Source organism: Stegostoma tigrinum, chromosome 23 (assembly GCF_030684315.1).
Source record: "Stegostoma tigrinum isolate sSteTig4 chromosome 23, sSteTig4.hap1, whole genome shotgun sequence".
NCBI classification, from domain to species: domain Eukaryota; kingdom Metazoa; phylum Chordata; class Chondrichthyes; order Orectolobiformes; family Stegostomatidae; genus Stegostoma; species Stegostoma tigrinum.
Window position 1 is genome coordinate 18,320,891 of NC_081376.1, and position 20,446 is coordinate 18,341,336.

The 20,446-nt window shown below is 45.3% G+C and overlaps 1 protein-coding gene across 1 annotated transcript in view; it reads right to left on the reverse strand.

Annotated features, from left to right (window-relative positions):
- The window catches only part of gaa2 (alpha glucosidase 2), a 60,884-nt gene extending 44,742 nt beyond the window's left edge, over positions 1-16,142 (reverse strand). Inside the window, exons 1-3 of the mRNA XM_048552724.2 lie at positions 15,955-16,142; positions 10,688-11,283; positions 9,599-9,744 (exon numbers count right to left, since the gene is read on the reverse strand). Of these exons, the coding sequence (XP_048408681.1) occupies positions 9,599-9,744; positions 10,688-11,206 (665 nt within the window). The 5' untranslated portion in view covers positions 11,207-11,283; positions 15,955-16,142. The remainder of the gene's footprint in view (positions 1-9,598; positions 9,745-10,687; positions 11,284-15,954) is intronic.
- Positions 16,143-20,446: the final 4,304 nt, after the last annotated feature.

A 20,446-nucleotide genomic window follows, 5' to 3' on the forward strand; every position in this document is an offset into this window, starting at 1 on the left:
CAGAAGTGTCGGAGGATGATGCATTGTATCCGGAGATTGGTGGGGTGGTGTGAGAACAAGGGGGATCCTTTTTGGGCGGTTGTGGCGGAGGCGGGGTGAGGGATGTGTTGCGTGAAATGCGGTCAAGGGTGTTCTCAACCACTGTGGGGGGAAAGTTGCGGTCCTTGAACGTCTGGGATGTGCGGGAGTGGAATGCCTCATCGTGGGAGCAGATGCGGCGGAGGCGGAGGAATTGGGAATAGGGGATTGAATTTTTGCAGGAGGGCGGGTGGGAGGAGGTGTATTCCAGGTAACTGTGGGAGTCGGTGGGCTTGAAATGGACATCAGTTACAAGCTGGTTGCCTGAGATGGAGATTGAGAGGTCCAGGAAGGTGAGGGATGTGCTGGAAGTGGCCCAGGTGAACTGAAGGTTGGGGTGGAAGGTGTTGGTGAAGTGGATGAACTGTTCGAGCTCCTCTGGGGAGCAAGAGGCAGCGCCGATACAATCAATGCAACGGAGGAAGAGGTGGGGTTTGGGGCCTGTGTGGGTGCGGAAGAGGGACTGTTCCATGTAACCTACAAAGAGGCAGGCAGAGCTGGGGCCCATGCGGGTGCCCATGGCCACCCCCTTTGTCTGTAGGAAGTGGGAGGAATCGAAAGAGAAGTTGTTGAGGATGAGGACGAGTTTGGCTACGTGGAACAGTCCCTCTTCCGCACCCACACAGGCCCCAAACCCCACCTCTTCCTCCATTACATTGATGACTATATCGGCCCACCTCTTGCTCCCCAGAGGAGTTCGAACAGTTCATCTGCTTCACCAACACCTTCCACCTCAACCTTCAGGTCACCTGGGCCATTTCCAGCACATCCCTCACCTTCCTGGACCTCTCAGTCTCCATCTCAGGCAACCAGCTTCTAACTGATGTCCATTTCAAGCCCACCGACTCCCACAGCTACCTGGAATACACCTCCTCCCACCCACCCGCCTGCAAAAATTCCATCCCCTGTTCCCAATTCCTCCGCCTCTGCCGCACGTGCTCCCACGATGAGGCATTCCACTCCCGCACATCCCAGATGTCCAAGTTCTTCAAGGACCGCAACTTTCCCCCCCACAGTGGTCGAGAACGCCCTTGACCGAGTCTCCCGCATTTCCCACAACACATCCCTCACACCCCGCCCCCGCCACAACCGCCCAAAGAGGATCCCCCTCGTTCTCACACACCACGCCACCAATCTCCAGATACAACGCATCATCCTCCGACACTTCCGCCATCTACAATCCGACCCCACCACCCAAGACATTTTTCCATCCCCACCCTTGTCTGCTTTCCGGAGAGACCACTCTCTCCGTGACTCCCTCGTTCCCTCCACACTGCCCTCCAACCCCACCATACCCAGCACCTTCCCCCACAACCGCAGGAAATGCGACAATTTCCCCCACTCCTCCTCCCTCACCCCATCCCAGGCCCCAATATGACTTTCCACATTAAGCAGAGGTTCACCTGCACATCTGCCAATGTGCTATACTGTATCCATTGTACCCGGTGTGGCTTCTTCTACATTGGGGAAACCAAGCGGAGGCTTGGAGACCGCTTTGCAGAACATCTCTGCTCGGTTCGCAATAAACAACTGCACCTCCCAGACGTGAACCATTTCCACTCCCCCTCCCATTCCTTAGAATGACATGTCCATCATGGGCCTCCTGCAGTGCCACAATGATGCCACCCGAAGGTTGCAGGAACAGCAACTCATATTCCGCTTGGGAACCCTGAAGAACAATGGTATCAATGTGGACTTCACCAGCTTCAAAATCTCCCCTTTCCCCACCGCATCCCAAAACCAGTCCAGTTTGTCCCCTCCCCCCACTGCACCACACAACCAGCCCAGCCTGTCTCTGCCTCCCTAACCTGTTCTTCCTCTCACCCATCCCTTCCTCCCACCCCAAGCTGCACCTCCATCTCCTACCTACTAACCTCATCCCACCTCCTTGACCTGTCCGTCTTCCCTGGACTGACCTATCCCCTCCCTACCTCCCCACCTATACACTCCTCTCCACCTATCTTCTTTTCTCTCCATCTTCGGTCCGCCTCCTCCTCTCTCCCTATTTATTCCAGAACCCTCACCCCAACCCCCTCTCTGATGAAGGGTCTAGGCCCGAAACGTCAGCTTTTGTGCTCCTGAGATGCTGCTTGGCCTGCTGTGTTCATCCAGCTTCACACTTTGTTATCTTGGATTCTCCAGCATCTGCAGTTCCCATTATCAATGCTCTGGGGACATTGGTTTGAATCTTACCATGGCAGATGATGAAATATAAATTCAATAAAAATAAGGAATAAAAGGCTAATCTAACAGAGTCAGGTAACCACTGCTGATTGGGTCTCTTAAAATGAAATTCTTCAGAGAAGGAAATCCCGCCATAATTACTTAGTCAGACCCTGAGCAATGTGGTTGACTCTTAACAACCATCTGAACAATTAGGGATGGGTAATACATGCCCATCTACCACAACCCACGAATGAATAAAAATAAAGTGAACACAGCAGGGTTGCCAAGTAGTGGTCACCTTGCAGGAAGCTGAAGAAAGGAAATAAACCGATTATGGAGTAGATGTTATCCCAAGACTCTTTAAAAATCACATGTTGGACAAACTGGAGTGTTGTGTCCAATTCTGCACAACCTGTTTTAAAAAGAGATGTAAACAGAGGATTTACCAGAAAGGTACCTAGAATGAGGGCCTCCAGTTATGTGGGAAGACAGGAAAAAATGTGAGATCAGAAAAAACTTAAAGGGGAAAATGTTCAACAATATGACACTTTTTGACAGAGCAATGAGGCAGGAAGGTCAGTGATGATAACCAACTGGCAAAGAAACTGGGATGAGATGAGGAAAATTTTCTTTTCTCCAGTGAGTTATGATATAAGGTGGAAGATGAATCAATAATACCTTTCAAAAGATGGGTTCAATAAATATTTGAAGAGGGAAAATTAGCAGGGCTATGCGGAAAGAGAAAAGGGGAATGGGACTAATTAGATAATGCACTAAACAGTGCGTGGACCAAAGGCCTGTCTCCAAGGTTCTATGACGACTGTTCAAACTTAAAATTATCTTGCCATGTTGGTATCCCACCAAACTAACATCACATATGCAAAGGCTCTTCACCATTGATGTAGACCGTGAGCCTAAAAAACCCAAAGAACTGTGGATGCTGGAAACAAGAAACAAAAAACAAAAAAAAACGCTGGAAATACTCATAGGGTCCAGCAGTGTCTGTGGAGAGAAAGCAGAGTTAACATTCTGGTTCCAGTGACCCTTCTTCACAATTGTCCTGCAATCACCTTGCACTATCGTTAATTTAGCTTCCTCTCCACAGATGCTGCCATACCTTCTGACCGGCAATTTCTGTTTTGTTTCAGACCATGGGGCTATTGGACAATTCAACTCACTCCCACACTATCGCACTGAGGAGCTCTCTCTCTCTCTCACACACACACACTAAATGAAGGTAAACTGAAGGCAGTTCTACGGTTCACAAGGGTGGCGCAACGGTAGTATGGCGCACTGACCTCTACATCGCCGAGGCCAGACGCCAACTCCCCGACACCACCTCCTACCGCCCCCTCGATCATGACCCCACGCCCGAGCACCAAACCATCATCTCCAACACCATTCATGACCTCATCACCTCAGGGGACCTCCCACCCACAGCCTCCAACCTCATTGTTCCCCAACCCCGCACGGCCCGTTTCTATCTCCTTCCCAAAATCCACAAACCTGCCTGCCCCGGTCGACCAATCGTCTCAGCCTGCTCCTGCCCCACCGAACTTATCTCCACCTATCTGGACTCCATTTTCTCCCCCTTGGTCCAGGAACTCCCCACCTACGTCCGTGACACCACCCACGCCCTCCACCTCCTCCAGGACTTCCAATTCCCTGGCCCTCAACACCTCATCTTCACCATGGACATCCAGTCCCTATACACCTGCATTCCGCTTGCAGATGGCCTCAAGGCCCTCCGCTTCTTCCTGTCCCGCAGGCCCGACCAGTCCCCCTCCACCGACACCCTCATCCGCCTAGCCGAACTCGTCCTCACCCTCAACAACTTCTCTTTTGACTCCTCCCATTTCCTACAGACGAAGGGGGTGGCCATGGGCACCCGCATGGGCCCCAGCTATGCCTGCCTCATTGTAGGTTACGTGGTACAGTCCCTCTTCCGCACCTACACAGGCCGCAAACCCCACCTCTTCCTCCAGTACATTGATGACTGCATCGGCGCCGCCTCTTGCTCCCCAGAGGAGCTCGAACAGTACATCCACTTCACCAACAGCTTCCACCCCAACCTTCAGTTCACCTGGGCCATCTCCAGCACATCCCTCACCTTCCTGGACCTCTCAATCTCCATCTCAGGCAACCAGCTTGTAACTGATGTCCATTTCAAGCCCACCAACTCCCACAGCTACCTAGAATACACCTCCTCCCACCCATCCTCCTGCAAAAATTCCATCCCCTATTCGCAATTCCTCAGCCTCCACCGCATCTGCTCCCACAACAAGACATTCCACTCCCGCACATCCCAAATGTCCAAATTCTTCAAGGACCGCAACTTTCCCCCCACAGTGATCGAGAACGCCCTCGACCGCATCTCCCGTATTTCCCGTAACACGTCTCTCACACCCCGCCCCCGCCACAACCGCCCAAAGGGGATCCCCCTCGTTCTCACACACCACCCCACCAACCTCCGGGTACAACGCATCATCCTCCGACACTTCCGCCATCTACAATCCGACCCCACCACCCAAGACATTTTTCCATCCCCGCCCCTGTCTGCTTTCCGGAGAGACCACTCTCTCTGTGACTCCCTTGTTCGCTCCACACTGCCCTCCAACCCCACCACACCCGGCACCTTCCCCTGCAACCGCAGGAAATGCTACACTTGCCCCCACACCTCCCCCCTCACCCCTATCCCAGGCCCCAAGATGACATTCCACATTAAGCAGAGGTTCACCTGCACATCTGCCAATGTGGTATACTGCATCCACTGTACCCGGTGTGGCTTCCTCTACATTGGGGAAACCAAGCGGAGGCTTGGAGACCGCTTTGCAGAACACCTCCGCTCAGTTCACAACAAACTACTGCACTTCCCAGTCGCAAACCATTTCCACTCCCCCTCCCATTCTTTAGATGACATGTCCATCATGGGCCTCCTGCAGTGCCACAATGATGCCACCCGAAGGTTGCAGGAACAGCAACTCATATTCTGCCTGGGAACCCTGCAGCCTAATGGTATCAATGTGGACTTCACCAGTTTCAAAATCTCCCCTTCCCCTACTACATCCCTAAACCAGCCCAGTTCGTCCCCTCCCCCCACTGCACCACACTACCAGCCCAGCTCCTCCACTCCACCCACTGCATCCCAAAACCAGTCCAACCTCTCTCCGCCTCCCTAACCTGTTCTTCCTCTCACCCATCCCTTCCTCCCACCCCAAGCCGCACCCCCATCTACCTACTAACCTCATCCCACCTCCTTGACCTGTCCGTCTTCCCTGGACTGACCTATCCCCTCCCTACCTCCCCACCTATACTCTCTCCACCTATCTTCTTTTCTCTCCATCTTCGGTCCGCCTCCCCCTCTCTCCCTATTTATTCCAGAACCCTCACCCCATCCCCCTCTCTGATGAAGGGTCTAGGCCCGAAACGTCAGCTTTTGTGCTCCTGAGATGCTGCTTGGCCTGCTGTGTTCATCCAGCCTCACATTTTGTTGTCTCGAAGGCAGTTCTATGATCTGTTTAATGGCAACTTCACATCAGCTAGCTGTGGATAGACTGAGAACCTCTAAAATACCAGAAAAATGTTCATAGATCATAGAACCCCTACAGTGTGGAAACAGGCCTTTCGGCCCAACAAGTCCACACCGACCCTCAGAGCACCCCACCGAGACCCATTCCCCCTATAACCCACCTTTACTACACATCCCTAAACACTATGGTCAATTTAGCATGGCTAATCCACCTAGCCTACACATCTTTGGACTGGGGGGAAACCGGAGCACCTCCAGAAGATCTCCCTGTGCCTAGGTTGTGCAAACTCCACACAGACAATTGCCTGAGGATGGAATCGAACCCAGGTCCCTGGTGCTGTGAGGCTGCAGTGCTAACCACTGAGCCACCATATTGCCCGTTGGAGAACTTCAGGTGGTTTACAGGTAGAAAATGTGCCTGAAAACTTGCAGTACTGCAAGTTTACTTGCAAACTTAGACTGCCAGGACCCAGGTGTGAGAGAACAATTACAGTCAGAAAAGCTCTGTAGTTTGCACAAAAATGCTATTTTGAAGGCTTGAATTCATGAGGTGTTAAAATGAAGCATGCAGATTTGCCTAGCTTGCGCTACATTAAGATTTTCCAAAGAAAATGGTCACCGTGAAAGACAGTTCAGAGAGTAAAAGTCCCCATGCTGAGAAAGGAAAACAACAGAAATAATTTCTTTGGAGTTCAGAATCTCCTTGGATTTGTTCCAGGTGAAGTGAATGTCAACTGGAAAAAACGATGTATATCTGTGAAGACTGCGTTAAAATACAATGAGAAAATGTCTGTTTTGTGATTTAAATTATAAGTCAGTGATAGTGTTTATTCAATAGTATTTTGCCATTATCATGCCAAGTACTAGCATGACAAGATTATAAATTCTTGAAAGTACAGTTTACAATGCTACATTATAAAAGTTTTAAAATCAAGATGGCTCACTAGAAGTCTTTGTGGATTAAGAAACAAATTTCCAGACAGGACAGAGGCCATACCTCTGGATGTGACCGACTCTCGGTCCCATGAGGTACATTTGGCCTTCCAAACCTGATCTAATCCTTCTTCTGTTCCCTCCCAGAACATCCTCAACCCTACCTCTTTTAAGGCCATATATGATTCCCATAACTGGGGGCCATTACGTAGGCAAGGTAATTTGCCTAATTTTACAACTCAAACTTATTCATAAAATTTGCATGGAGAATTCCACTGCCAAATAGTTCAGATCAGAGTTATGAAAGCTACAATACAGCAGGTCGTGTAGTACTTTCAGGAAATTTACAGGGATGAGAGGAAAGAATAAGAAAAGATGATGGAATTGCTATTTCAAAAAGCCAATGCAGGCTCAATGAGCCAATTGGCCTCCTCCTGTGCTATTATTTGATTCTAAGTGAACCATCTATTTACCTGAAAATAATTTGTAGGCGAAACTGGGAAGGGAGGAATCGGCCATCTCCCGCTCCCAACTATTGATAGACCTGCTTTCAGCCATCTAAGTTCCTCCCTGTCCCACTACCCCTTTGCCTAACATCAACGATAACACAGTGGCTCAGTGGTTAGCACTGCTGCCTAACAGTGCCAGGGAACCTGGGTTCAACTCCACCCTCGGGGGATTGTCTCTGTTGAGTTTGCACATCCTTCCCGTGTCTGTGTGGATTTCCACTGGGTACTCCAGTTTCCTCACACGGTCCAAAGATGTGCAGTTTAGGTGGATTGGCCATGCTAAATTGTCCACAGTGTCTAGGGACATGCAGGTTATAGGTAAGTTGGCTTTGGAAATGCAGGGTTACAGGGATAGGGTGGGATGCTCTTTGGTGGGTTGGTGTAGACACAATAGCCGAACGGCCTGCTTCCACACTGTAGGGATTCTACAATCTACCTTTTCAAACAGGTATTCGGTCAACTGTCTAGTGCGTTATCGTTTTATTTTCTTTCGAGCGTTGAGGTAATTTATTAAGTTAAAAAGCCCCTTCACATCTCTATTGAACAATTCTGATTTGCCAATGTGGCCTCCTGTACACCTGGGAAACCAAGCGGAGGCTTGGAGACCACTTTATGGAACACCTACGCTCGGTACATGACAAACAAATGCACCTCCCAGTCGCAAACTACTTCAACTCCCCCTCCCATTCCTTAGACGACATGTCCATCCTGGGCCTCCTGTAGTACCATAACAATGCCACCCGAAGGTTGCAGGAACAGCAACTCATATTCCACTCGGAAAACCTGCAGCCCAATGGCATCAACATGGACTTCACAAGCTTCAAAATCTCCCCACCCCAACCTCATCCCATAACAAGCCCAGTTCGTCCCCGCCTGTTTGACCTGTCCACCTTTCCTCCCACCACACTGACCAACCCCCACCCCCACCCCTACCTACCAGCTTCATCCCTGCCTCCTCAACCTGTCCATCTTCCCTTGACTGACCAACCCCCATCTGAACTCCCCACCTACACTCACTTTACTGCCTCCATCCCTGCATCCTTGACCTGTCTGTCTCCTCTCCACCTCTCTGCTCCTTTGTCCACCTTCCATCTGCCTCCCACCCTCCCTCTATTTATTTCAGAGTCCCCTTCCCCTTCCCTATTTCTGAAGAAGGGTCCAGACCTAAAACGTCAGCTTTCCTCCTCCTCTGATGCTGCCTGGCCTGCAAGGCTCTCTCTTTAGCCAGATCCATTTTAAAGTTCACCCTTGAAATCTACTACCTAGCAGATAGACTGCAAGAACATTCACAGTTACTGAGAAATCTCTGCGTTTCCAAGACCTTCACTCCAGTGAAATCAACAACTCAACTAAGAAACTACAGGCCTTTAGTAAGATAGAGAATGACTTAAGTTATATTGTTTGTTTTCCTTCCTCTGTAGGTGTTTGGGACTTGTATGATGACGGTACATGAGCCAAATATTTGAGTCATTGTGTTTTAATTAACCACTGGGGCAAATGAGAGAGAAACATGATCTCCTTCATTTGAAATACACAAAAGCTTATTGTCGGATTATTAAAACTCTCAAGGGAAAGAAAGTATACATATCCACATACAAATATATTGATCACAGGCAATTATAGGAAATCCATAAAATTTGCCCAAGACTCTGCATTATAATTCTTAAAACATGGAATTTTGTTGTGTCATCTTTTCAGCTGTTAACTAGACTATTGATTTACTATTTACAAAGTTATCAATCTGTGCAAGATCACCCACACAAACGCACTCATGCACAGGGGCTGAGGAAAGTAATCAGGTGCTCCATTGCTGCTTCTCGAGCAGACCCTGTACCAGGCCTGGGTTCAGCAGCTGCACCTTCAATGCAAGCCCCTGTAGTCAGGACCTAACATACTGTCTGGACCCTGTGCATCATTATAGCATCCCTACAGTGTAGAAAACAGGCCCTTTGACCCAACAAGACGGCAGTGAACATCAGAACACCCCACTCAGACCTATCCCCTTATAACCCACCTGATCTACAACACCACAGCCAAATTAGCACAGCCAATCCATCTAAGCTGCAGATATTTGAACAGTGGGAGGAAACCGGAGCACCCAGAGGAAACCCATGCAGACACGGGGAGAACGTGCAAACTCCACACAAACAGTCCAAGGCTGGGATCGAACCCTGGTCCCTGGCGTTGTGAAGCAGCAGTGCTAACCACTAAGCCACCGTGCTGAATGTATTTCTTATCCTCACACACTCTCACCCTCACACATACTTTCGCACATGGATCCACAAAGAAAGAATTTCTCCAACCCTGCTCTTATACCGAATCCCAGCCCATTTGGAAAATTCTGGTGAGTGCAATGGAGAATAGACATCTTTAAAGTACATACAGCACTGTTCCTGTGGATGTCCTCTTCACAATGATTCCAAATGGATCCTCAGAATATTCCACGGTATACAATGGATTCTTAGCTTTTCGCGTTGCTTTGGGAACATCGATGGGGACCTCATATCGTGGGTTGGAGGAATCATTTATCTACGTTTGGTCACAAAAAGAGAAGAAAATCTATAGAAAGTACCTAACTGCATTACCTTAATTTCACTAGACCAGTGATGTAACAAAATGTCAGTTCCTATGGAGTGCAATAAAGTCATTGCTTTTTCTCTCCCACCCAAGAATCTTATTTGTTAGAGTCAACATATAAATCTTAAACTGAAACAAGAATTCTGAGGAAGGGTCACCGGACCTGAAACGTTAACTCTGTTTTCTCCTCCACAAATGCTGCCAGACCTGCTCAGCTTTTCCAGCAGCTTTGTTTTTATTCCTGTTTTAAACTGAAACAAGGTTGGGCTGATCATTTGTCCTAAGACCCAAGTAGGATGCTATATAAATGCATATCTTCCTTTCTTTCCCCAGACTAATAATTCAGACAATGAGAGTTTGAATTCTGCCATCTTGGTTTGATTGTGAATTGAATTTTTAAAAACTTTCATTCTAAAAACTGGTAATAAAATGATAACAACTATGAAGCTGGTGGATTGTTGCAAAAACTTGACTGTTTCATTAGTGTGCTTTAAGGAAAGGAAATTTATCAGCATCTGTGACTCCAGTCCCACAGCAATGTTGCTCACTCTTACCCGCTGAAGTGGCACTAAAAATTACTCAATTCTATCAATAGAAGAAAGCATTTAAATAGCACCTTTCCCATCCTCCAAATGTCTCAAAGTGCTGCACAGCCTCTTATGTACTTTTTGAAGCATAGACTCTGCTGTAACAAGTAGTGGAATGTCATTAAAAACCCAACTGCTGCAAAAGAAGGGGAAGCCCTCAAACTACCCTCATTGCCCCATGCACACATGCAAGCAACAGCAGCACCATCCAGTACAGGGATGGCTAAAGATGGCTGATAAATGCCAGCTTTGCCAGATACCAAAAATTTAAAAGCAGCACCACTTCAGCTTCAGTAGAAATTGCCCACCTGGATGTGAAGTCTGTTGTTGGCTTCAAACATCACATTGAGATGAAGTTTGAAAACATCCCGTGGGTAGTAGGTTTTATTCCATCGCAGCAGCTCTCCAGCTTCGCCCAGCTCTGTGGGAGTCTGGTTCCTCAGGGTGTAACTTGGAAAGTCGGGTGGGTAGAAGCACCATGGTACCCCGGCTAGATTTGGGGGTACCTGGATAAAACAGCATGCACGCTGCTCACACAGCTCCCGGGTGACCACTCGGTCCCTTTCGGGGTAACAGTCAAACCTATGACCTTCCAGGATCCCAGAGCAGCTGTCCAGATCTTTCCATCCATCCTCCTGCATATTCTGGGGAAGCACATGACGTATTTTCCTCTCTGGACCCTCTGTCCATCTGCTGGCTGAAGGCCCAATTGTCCAGCATCGGTCCCAGGTGGCACTTAATCCGAGAAGAAGTATCACAGTGGGAATGGACGCCCACAGGTACCAGTGTCGTTGTTTACTGCCCTGCAATGCAGTTCCTTCGGCCATGTGGTGAGAATTTCACCCCCTCTTCACCCACCAAGAGATTCAACAGGAACTCCCTCTCGTTAGCCTTCTCACCAACCCTGAAATAATTATAAAGAATGTAATTTATTTTATATTCATCCCAATTTCTTCCCATTTCCCAAACTCCTGTTAAGGGGAGAGGTTAATGAAGCGAAGGTGCCCCTCCAGTACCTCACTATCTGTCCATTTGTCACATTGGCTTGTTAATGTGGGGCACAGCCCAGGTCAATATAATCCTGCCCTCAGCTAATGTCCAAACAGCTAAACATGAATACTCGTATCCACAAAAACACACAAGAATGCAAACATCAATGCAAATGTGCACACTCTCACACAAGCGAACGCACGTGCACCCACACACCCGAGTATTCATGCCTTGCAACAGGAGTGATTGCAGTGGTCAGAGGTAGGGGACCGGCCACTGATCTTTTCACTGCCCAACTGATCAGCATAAAAGGTAGATCCAAGGACCCAGTAGATGAGACACTGCTGTATGTCAGATGTTCACAAACTAAGTGGAGGAGCTGGCGAGAGGGGTCCTCACTGGGGCAAGCTGACATGCAAAAAATCTCCACTGTGACTGAACATTCAATCATGCAGCACTTGCTTTCTAGTTGTTGTCTTTTCACATGAAACAAAGGAGATTAAACAGAGAGTAAACCATCTCCATTGTAGAACCCACTCCTCTGCTCCTTTAAGAGTTACAATAAGTTATTCATTGACAGAAAGGGCAACAGCACCTGCACCTCTGAGACAGTACGTCACTCAGAAAAGCAGTTGAAACAGCTCATTCTCATTTGAAGGATGCGTTAAAATACCCTTGCAGACTGTTTACATCACTAATGAAAAGAATCATAGATTAGTACAGCATGGAAACAGGCCCTTCAGGCCAACCTGGTCCGCGCTGACCATGGTTCCCACTCAGCTAAGTGAGTCATGTGACAATATGCATGACTAAATTAAGCTTGCATAGATCCCTTGATGACATTGATGGCCATGGCTTAGATCAAGCCCAATAGACTCATGCGTTAAGCCACCTTTTCCCTTAGGTGCCCTAACTTCTCCATGCATTGTCACTGCAAAAAGATAAAATCTCATCTCTGCATCTCTCAATCTAGCTCTTTCTCCCCCCAACTCAGTGAAATCCCTTACCTCCCTCAGCGATTCTCCAATATGGAGTGTTTTAAAGACACATATTTATGTTTCCCCCTTCTTTAATAACCCAATTCTTCCTCCTCTCACATTTTCATCCAAAGCACAGGGATGTCTAATTTTTTTGAAAAAGTCAAGAGAAGAGTCACATGTTTGACAGAGAAGGAGGTCATGTGAAGGTTGCTCACAAATGTAGCTGATGGAACAGAAAGAGGGAAGTGACATGAAGCAGGCAGTGCTCGTGGGAGGCTGATGCCCATCCAGAAATGAGGAACTGAAACAACGTCAATAGGAAAATATTTCACACAAATAGAATAGAAAGAGAGAATTCCTTTAGTGGACCTCAGATCATCCTGGTCTAGACACATACAATAGTAATGGAGGTGTTAACAAAAGGGTAGCAATTAATCTCTATCAACTAATTCGACACAGATCCCAATGAGATAAGTAAATCGCCAGAGGTGAAGGCCTTCAGAAACCTGAGTGCCAAAACTACCAGCCCTCCTAATCACTTAACCTCCTTCAACCCTACACCACACTGGGATACCTCTATTCCATTACTTCTGGCTGCTTGTCCCAACACTGTTTAAATTGCTGCACCATTTGTGATAGGGCCTTCAGGCTCTGGAATTCCCTCCCCGAACCTCTCATCTTTAAAACACGGTATGAAACCTCCCTTTAGGTTCATGCTTTTGCTCATTGGTCCTAATGTTTCCTGATGCAATTCAGAGCCTATTCAGGGACAATGCACATTGGAGGAGTCTTTAAGACATGCTACTGGGTTAAAGGTTCTTTAGAGACACTTAACCCATGATGATGGCAGGAAGGCATCACTGTTATGTACATGCTCCTGATGGGAATCTGTCTTACAAGGGGCCCTTTACTTTCCCAGTGTTTACACTAGAGGCTTTAGGGCCAAACCGCACTTGCTTAACTATCAGCTGTGACCCTGTTTTTGGTAAACTTGTGCTAAATCAGATGTTCAGGTGTTCAAGGTCCACTCCAAAGATTTGGATATGTGACATAGGCTCAGACTCCAGAATCAAAACTCTTTGGTTTTGCCTCATCATGTTCTCATCAAAGTCCAGTAAAGAGATTCTCACAATCGTGGATGACACCAAGTAGCTAACCTCTAAATGAATAAAATCAGCAGCATTTTACTGCAGAAATGTCGAGCTGCACTGATGCCCGAGTGGTCTATACACTGCTCTCTGTGGCAGTCACCCCTACAGTCAGTATTAGCTTTATCTCAGGCTCAGAAAGTCATGGGTCTAAGTTCGACTGCACAGACTCTGACACACAATCTGGTCTGACTCTTCAGAATAAAAAATGAAAGATGCTGCATTGTTGGAGCTGCTGTCTTTCATCGAGGGAATCGATAGTGGTACGATCTGTGCTCTCAAGTGGAAGCTAAAAAAATCTCACAGCACCAGTTCAAAAAATAGCAGGAAATCCTCCCTCGTATCGTGCCCAATAAACATCCCTCAAACAATATTACTGAAATCAAATAAGTTAGTCACCATTTCTCTGCAGTTAGTCTCATCAATGACAAAACTGGCTGTCAACATAGGTACAGGAGGAAGCCATTTCATCACTCCCACCCCAAGTCTGTTTGACCATTCAACATAATTTTGCCTGATTTTTGATTGAACTCTATATATGTGCCTGTGCCTCATATCTCTCAATGTGTTTGATTAACTAAGCCTCATCTGTCTCAGGTAAGCATTTTCCAATTGATATCGCATCAATTGAGGAAGAAAGTTCCAAATCATTCACTGCTGTTCACGTGTTGGAGTGTTTCTGACTCCATTCCTCATTAGGCTGACTCACACACTTTGATTTTTCCTCAGTTCTTGATTCTGCAAATAGTGCAACAATTTTCCAGCAATTTACTTTAGCTGTTCGCCTTGATAGCTTGACAACTTTGATGAAATCACCCATTAACTTCCAGGTTTTCCAGGAAAACCGCACTAGCTTGTATTACCTCTCCTCACAATTCAACATTTATCGTTCTGATAAACCTGCAGCTGTATTCCTTTAGAGGTCAATATATTCTTCCTAAAGTGTGGTGCCTATAATACAATGGGTTAAGACTGATTGTGTAATATGCTGATGAAACTCAATATACATCACAGGATGATATAATGTCACCAGATCTTGTTCTCCTTTGCAGCTTTGACATAAAAAGTCAGTTGCACACGGCAGAAAAAGCACTTCAGCCCATCAAGTCTGCACTGACAGTATGGCGGTAAGATGAAGCCACATTAATAAGTTTCTGAAATAAAGTTGATGCTTTTCTGACCTCAGAAGTTATTGTAAATATTCTTCAGCAGCATAATGACACAAAAATCACATACAGTGGCAATGGGTGAAAGAAAAGATATGGAAAGGTCTGGTATTAGGCAAAAGTTTCAAACAGGTCACAGGTCCAAATCAAGCAAGGCCACACTGAATTCAATTGAAGTTTTACAAATTTGGCTTCACTGTGAGGTTTAAACAATGATCAAGTCAGTACACCATTGTATGCAGATAGTGGCTGCACAGAAGATATCCTAGTTAGACAAGGGGCTGGTAAAAAAAAGGCTAAGAATGAGGAAGCAGTAAACGCACTCAAAGTTGAATTCAATCTTTGGGATAAACTACCACTGTCAAACAGGATAATAAAATGTGAGGCTGGATGAACACAGCAGGCCGAGCAGCATCACAGGAGCACAAAAGCTGACGTGAAGGGTCTAGGCCCGAAACGTCAGCTTTTGTGCTCCTGAGATGCTGCTCGGCCTGCTGTGTTCATCCAGCCTCACGTTTTATTATCTTGGATTCTCCAGCATCTGCAGTTCCCATTATCACTGTCAAACAGGCCTTATTTAACACGTGTACCCAAAAACAAGGGGAAAGTATTGATGCATTTATCAGTGATCTGTACAGACTTGCAGAGAAGTATGAGTAAGCAAATTGAAAGAAGAACTAATCAGGTATAGAACTGTTGTCTGGTCACTTGCAGTTAAGTAATGACTTGACATTAACAAAGACAATTGAAGAGAAAAGCTGAGTTCAGGAAATAAAGTTGATTGGTTATTCAGGGTGACAGGGAAAACCATATCCCAAACATGGAGTCTGTTCATTTTAAAAGGAGAGAAATGATCAAGCAAAAATAGGGGAGGCAGGAAACATGTGCATCAACTAATGATTGTTGGTGTCAGGGGAGTTGCCCAACTAAAGAAGCCAAAATGTCATTTTTACAAGATTTGTACTAAAGCCTAATGGTTCAATCAAGCAGTGCTTTTTCTTACCTCACCAGGCAACAATATAACCAACACTTTTCAGAGAGGACCACAGTGACAAGCTGAATTTTAATAATAAATCCACTTAAAGGGCAACACTGGCACTGCCAGCATTGTCATTATAAGAACAGCATTGCCGATATACTCTGCTGTCAGTAATGGATCGCTTATCCCACTCAGCAACAGGCCCCCTTTGTAAATTATTCTCATACAGCCTGCCAATGCAGTATTACTATTACATCTGTAAACACACACAGCCCTCTTTCATGAACTGCAGCAATGTACAAACACGCTTACTTCACTTGTTGTTACTGGATGAAGAGGTCCTCTGAATCTTGCAGATAGAAAGCCAACAGTTTTGTGTGTTTTTCACCCTGCCTCTTCCCGTGCTGTTTCAACCTTTTACCCTTAGAAAAGCTTTTCAACACTGCTTTGAAACTCTCTCCCATGTACACATCATACAGTGCCCTCTGCTGGGATCATCACAAGATACAACCTCCCAACGACCTTCAAGCGAGTCAATCGGTTTAATTTGCTGGGGAGTGTATTCATTTCAGTTAACTCATTGTTTCCCTCTGAGCATATTATCTTGAAGCAGTCAGTCATCCTAAACACATGAAAATAAGAAAAGGGGCGTTTTGTACAAAAGCCATCATGGGGAAAATCTAGAATAAGAGGATACATTCATAAAATTAAATCTAGGGCATTTAAGAGCAAGCATTTTGCTTTATTTAAAAGATAATGGCAGTGTGTAGCACATACAAGATTCCTTACAGCAGTTTTCCCAGGCTCCTTCAAGAATAACTTGCAAACCTGTGACTTTTACTACCTAGAAGGACAAGGGCAGGAGGCAGAGGGGATCACCATCGTCTGCAAGTTCCTCTCCAAGTCACAAACTATCCTGACTTGGAACAACATCACTGTTGCTGGATCAAATTCCTGGAATTACCTCCCTAACATCACTGTGGGTATACCCATCGCAGATAAATCGCAGCAGTTTAAGAAGGTTACTGTTTCACTGCCATTGCCTCAAGGGCAATTATAACAGGCAAAAATCATGCCCACATCCTTCAAGAGTAGTAAAAGTCAATTGGAACTACTGCTGTCTAAAAAAATTTAGTGTACTTGTTCAATTACACAGAATGAACAGAACCAAGACAGATCATTGGGCCCAAATGTTCTCTGTTAGTTATTGTCCTCCACATCAGCTTCCTTTCTCAGCCCCTTTTCAGCTCACCCTATCAGCATAGAGACCTCCTTCATGTGCTTTTCTAGCTTCCCCTCAAATGCCTCAATTCTTTGTCTTCACTGCCTGCTGTTTTAACAGAAAAACCTGCATGTACATACCATTCGGAAGACAATCTAACATTTCAAAGCACTGCAGAGCCTTTTTGAAACATGGGGACTCAATGTTTCAAAATCAAAACAGCGAACTAACGCACAGTAAGCTCCCAAATGCAGCAATGTGACAATGACAGGCTATAATTGCGATGTTTACTGAAGGAGAAACACTGTCCAGGACACTGGTTGTATCACCGCTGCTCTTTTTCAAAACAGTGCCACAGGAGCTTTCATATCCAGTGATCAGACAGATGGCATGTCATTTTAACAGTGTATCCAATGATAGCATAATTGGCCATTCTCAGCACTGCATTGGAATGTCACTTTTGATTTTTGTACCCAAGACCTGGAGTGGGACCAGAACCTTGTGATTGCGAGGTGAGAGAGTTGCCAACAGAGCCACAGTTATTTCAAGTTCTGTCATCTTCTCACCTTCCAGATAAAGAATTCCATATTGGATTTTTTGGACTCATATTTTTGTCTCCTAATTTTGGACTTCCCAACAGGTGGAAAAATTGTTTCTATGTAAACCATTTCAAACCCTTTCAGAATTTTTGAAACCACTCTTAGGTCACTCCTCAGCCTTTCAACTTCTAGCAAAAAACAAAACTCAGCCACCTGTAGACCTTCCCTGCTCATAATAATCACTCACTTCTGGAATCAACTTTGGAAGTCAATGATGTAGCTTCTCAAGAGCCTCTGTATTAATTTTGAAAAATGGAGATCAGAAATGCTGGAACTATCAAATGATCAATAGATTTTTGGCAGCTAAGGGAATCTAGAAGCAAGTGAGTAAATTGTGTTGAGGTACAGATTAGCCATGTCTTGCTAGAATGTCAGACCAGAACAAAGGCTGAATGGCCTCCTCCTGGATGACGATGAAGAGAGATACGCACCACAATCAGACAGGATGTACTTTCTGATTTTGGGTGAAGTTGTTTCACTGCAGTGGGATGAATAGAAATTGAACTGGAGCGAGTCAAATGGTGGTGTGCAGGAAAGATGAGCACTGATTTGTTAAATGACAATATAAAGACCTTGGAAAAGTAGGGGAGGGTAGAGATCAGGTGGGGTTGGGGAATGGTAGTTTGAAGGGATGAGGAGGAGTCTCACAATGTTGGTTTTTGGAAAGAAAGGCATCCAGTAATCAAGGAAAGGGAAGAGATTACAAATGCCAGGGGATCAGGAACGGAAGCCAGGTGGTGGTCAAGAGTTTATCAAAAATAGGATCAAGGGAGCAAGAGGTGGGTTTCAGTCATGAACCAAAAGAGTATGTGGAAGTGAAATTAAATGGATGTGGTCCAATCCCATAGAAGAAAGAAAGGAATCTCCAAATTATATTGATAAAAGGCATAGAGGGAAAGCATTTCACTTCATGAAACTTTTACTGTAACAGTCAAACCAACAATCAACTTAAGAAAAACTAACCAAAGGTATTTCACTTGATAAGATGAATTTCACTTTTAATTGCCAATACCAATAAAGATACATTTTAGAAAACAGTAACCGTTCATATCATACATACATGGCTTTGCATGCAATTTCAAACTTCTCTAAAATTACCTCTGTTAACTATGAACCCTCTCATATCTCTCAATAAATCAATTCAGTTCTCAAATCATATCAACCACAGCTGCCTTTTGTCCGCAACTGTGTCCGGAGATAATGTTAACATTGACAAGGTCCAAGCCTACACATCCTCTCTCACTTGGGTCATGTGTGTCTTGATGTCATAGCTGTCCACTGTCACATATGAATTGGGACAAGTTGGGACGCAGTACTTTTAACTGGGTGTCTCCCTGGTTCAAATCTCTTACTCAAGGGGAAAGCAAGTAAGTGTTGATTTATTTTTCAACTGACCGACGAACAACATTCAGTGTACAGTCTGGTCCTCCAACCAAACTCTCAGCTACTTAGTATAGATGAGCTGTTCACCCCAATTTCAGGATTCAGTCCCTGTTAGTTCTCACATGCATTTTGCTAACAGATTCTGGAGTTGATCGTAACAAAGTGTAGAGCTGGATGAACACAGCAGGCCAAGCAGCATCTTAGGAGCACAAAAGCTGATGTTTCGGGCCTAGACCCTTCATCAGAGCAGATTCTGGAGTTGTATTTTTTTTCTTGCAAAAACAAAAAACTTATCTTTCTGTAGGAAGCTTTGTTTCACACCTATGAATTCTGCATCCTTTCATGGTGCCCCATTTCAGATTAGGCTAAACAAGGCACCACCTCAATTAGCTTTATCTTTAGCTTTAAATCCTTTAACAACCTCAGCCAGAGGTTAGATTTAGCGACGCCATACCCAAGAAATCCCTTTTTAAAAACATCTTCAGTTTCAATTTGAATTTAAAGAATCATCTGACAATCAAACTTGTTGCAGATGTGTCAGCCTTCATTGTGTGCTAAGTCAGAGAGACTTAAGTAAATATACTCTAGTAGGTTATTCAACATGATTTTTAAAAAACTGTCCTCAGTTTTGTTTATGGGTGCTGACCGTTCATTAACATCATGATACAATATCAAATTGAGACAGTTATCCAGTGGATTTTAGTGGTTTCATTCTCAAGTTTCAATATAAATCCAAGTAAGTGTTAATTAAAGTATTTCCTCATACTGTTGTTCTTTAATTTTAAGAAAAATGCTTTTCCCAGTTCATGGGATTTTAGTACCTGTTAAAAGTAGCAACACAGATCGCCTGTTGGAATGTCTGGGTTTTACTGGATTTGTATTTGCTAAGTTTGTGTTTAGACGTGGCAGAGGAGGAAAACATGATTTGGACAGAATCAGTGAATGGGCAAATGTACAAAGGATGTAGTTTAATGCAGATAAGTATTAGTTTATCCACTGTGGTAGCAAAAATAGGAAGGCAGACTATTATTTGAATGGTTATAAATTGAGAGAGTGGTATGTTTAACAAAACCTGGGTATCCTTGTGCACCAGTCACTGAAAGTAAGCTCACAGGTGCAGCAGGCAGTAAAGAAGGCAAACTGTATGTTGGCCTTTATAAAGAGAGGAACAGGAATGTACAGGAATAATGATGTTTTGCTGCAATTATACAGGGTGTGGGAAAGCCACACCTGGGATATTATTTGCAGTTTTGATCTCCTTATCTACCAAAAGATGTTCTTTTAATCGAGGAATTTCAGCGAAGGTTTACCAAATTGATTTCTAGGATGGCAGGACTGGCATATGAGGAGAGATTGAGTTGGTTAGGATTATATTCACTGGAGCTTCGAAAAATGATGGGAGATCTCACAGCAACCTATAAAACTCTAACAGGACTGGACAGGACATGGAGGTGCAGATGTTGGACTGGGGGTGGACAAAGTCAGAAGTCACACAACATCAGGTTATAGTCCAACAAGTTTATTTGAAATCACAACCTTTCAGAGTGTAGCCCCTGACTTCACTTGATGATGTCACGTGACTTCTGACTTTGTCTCTTAG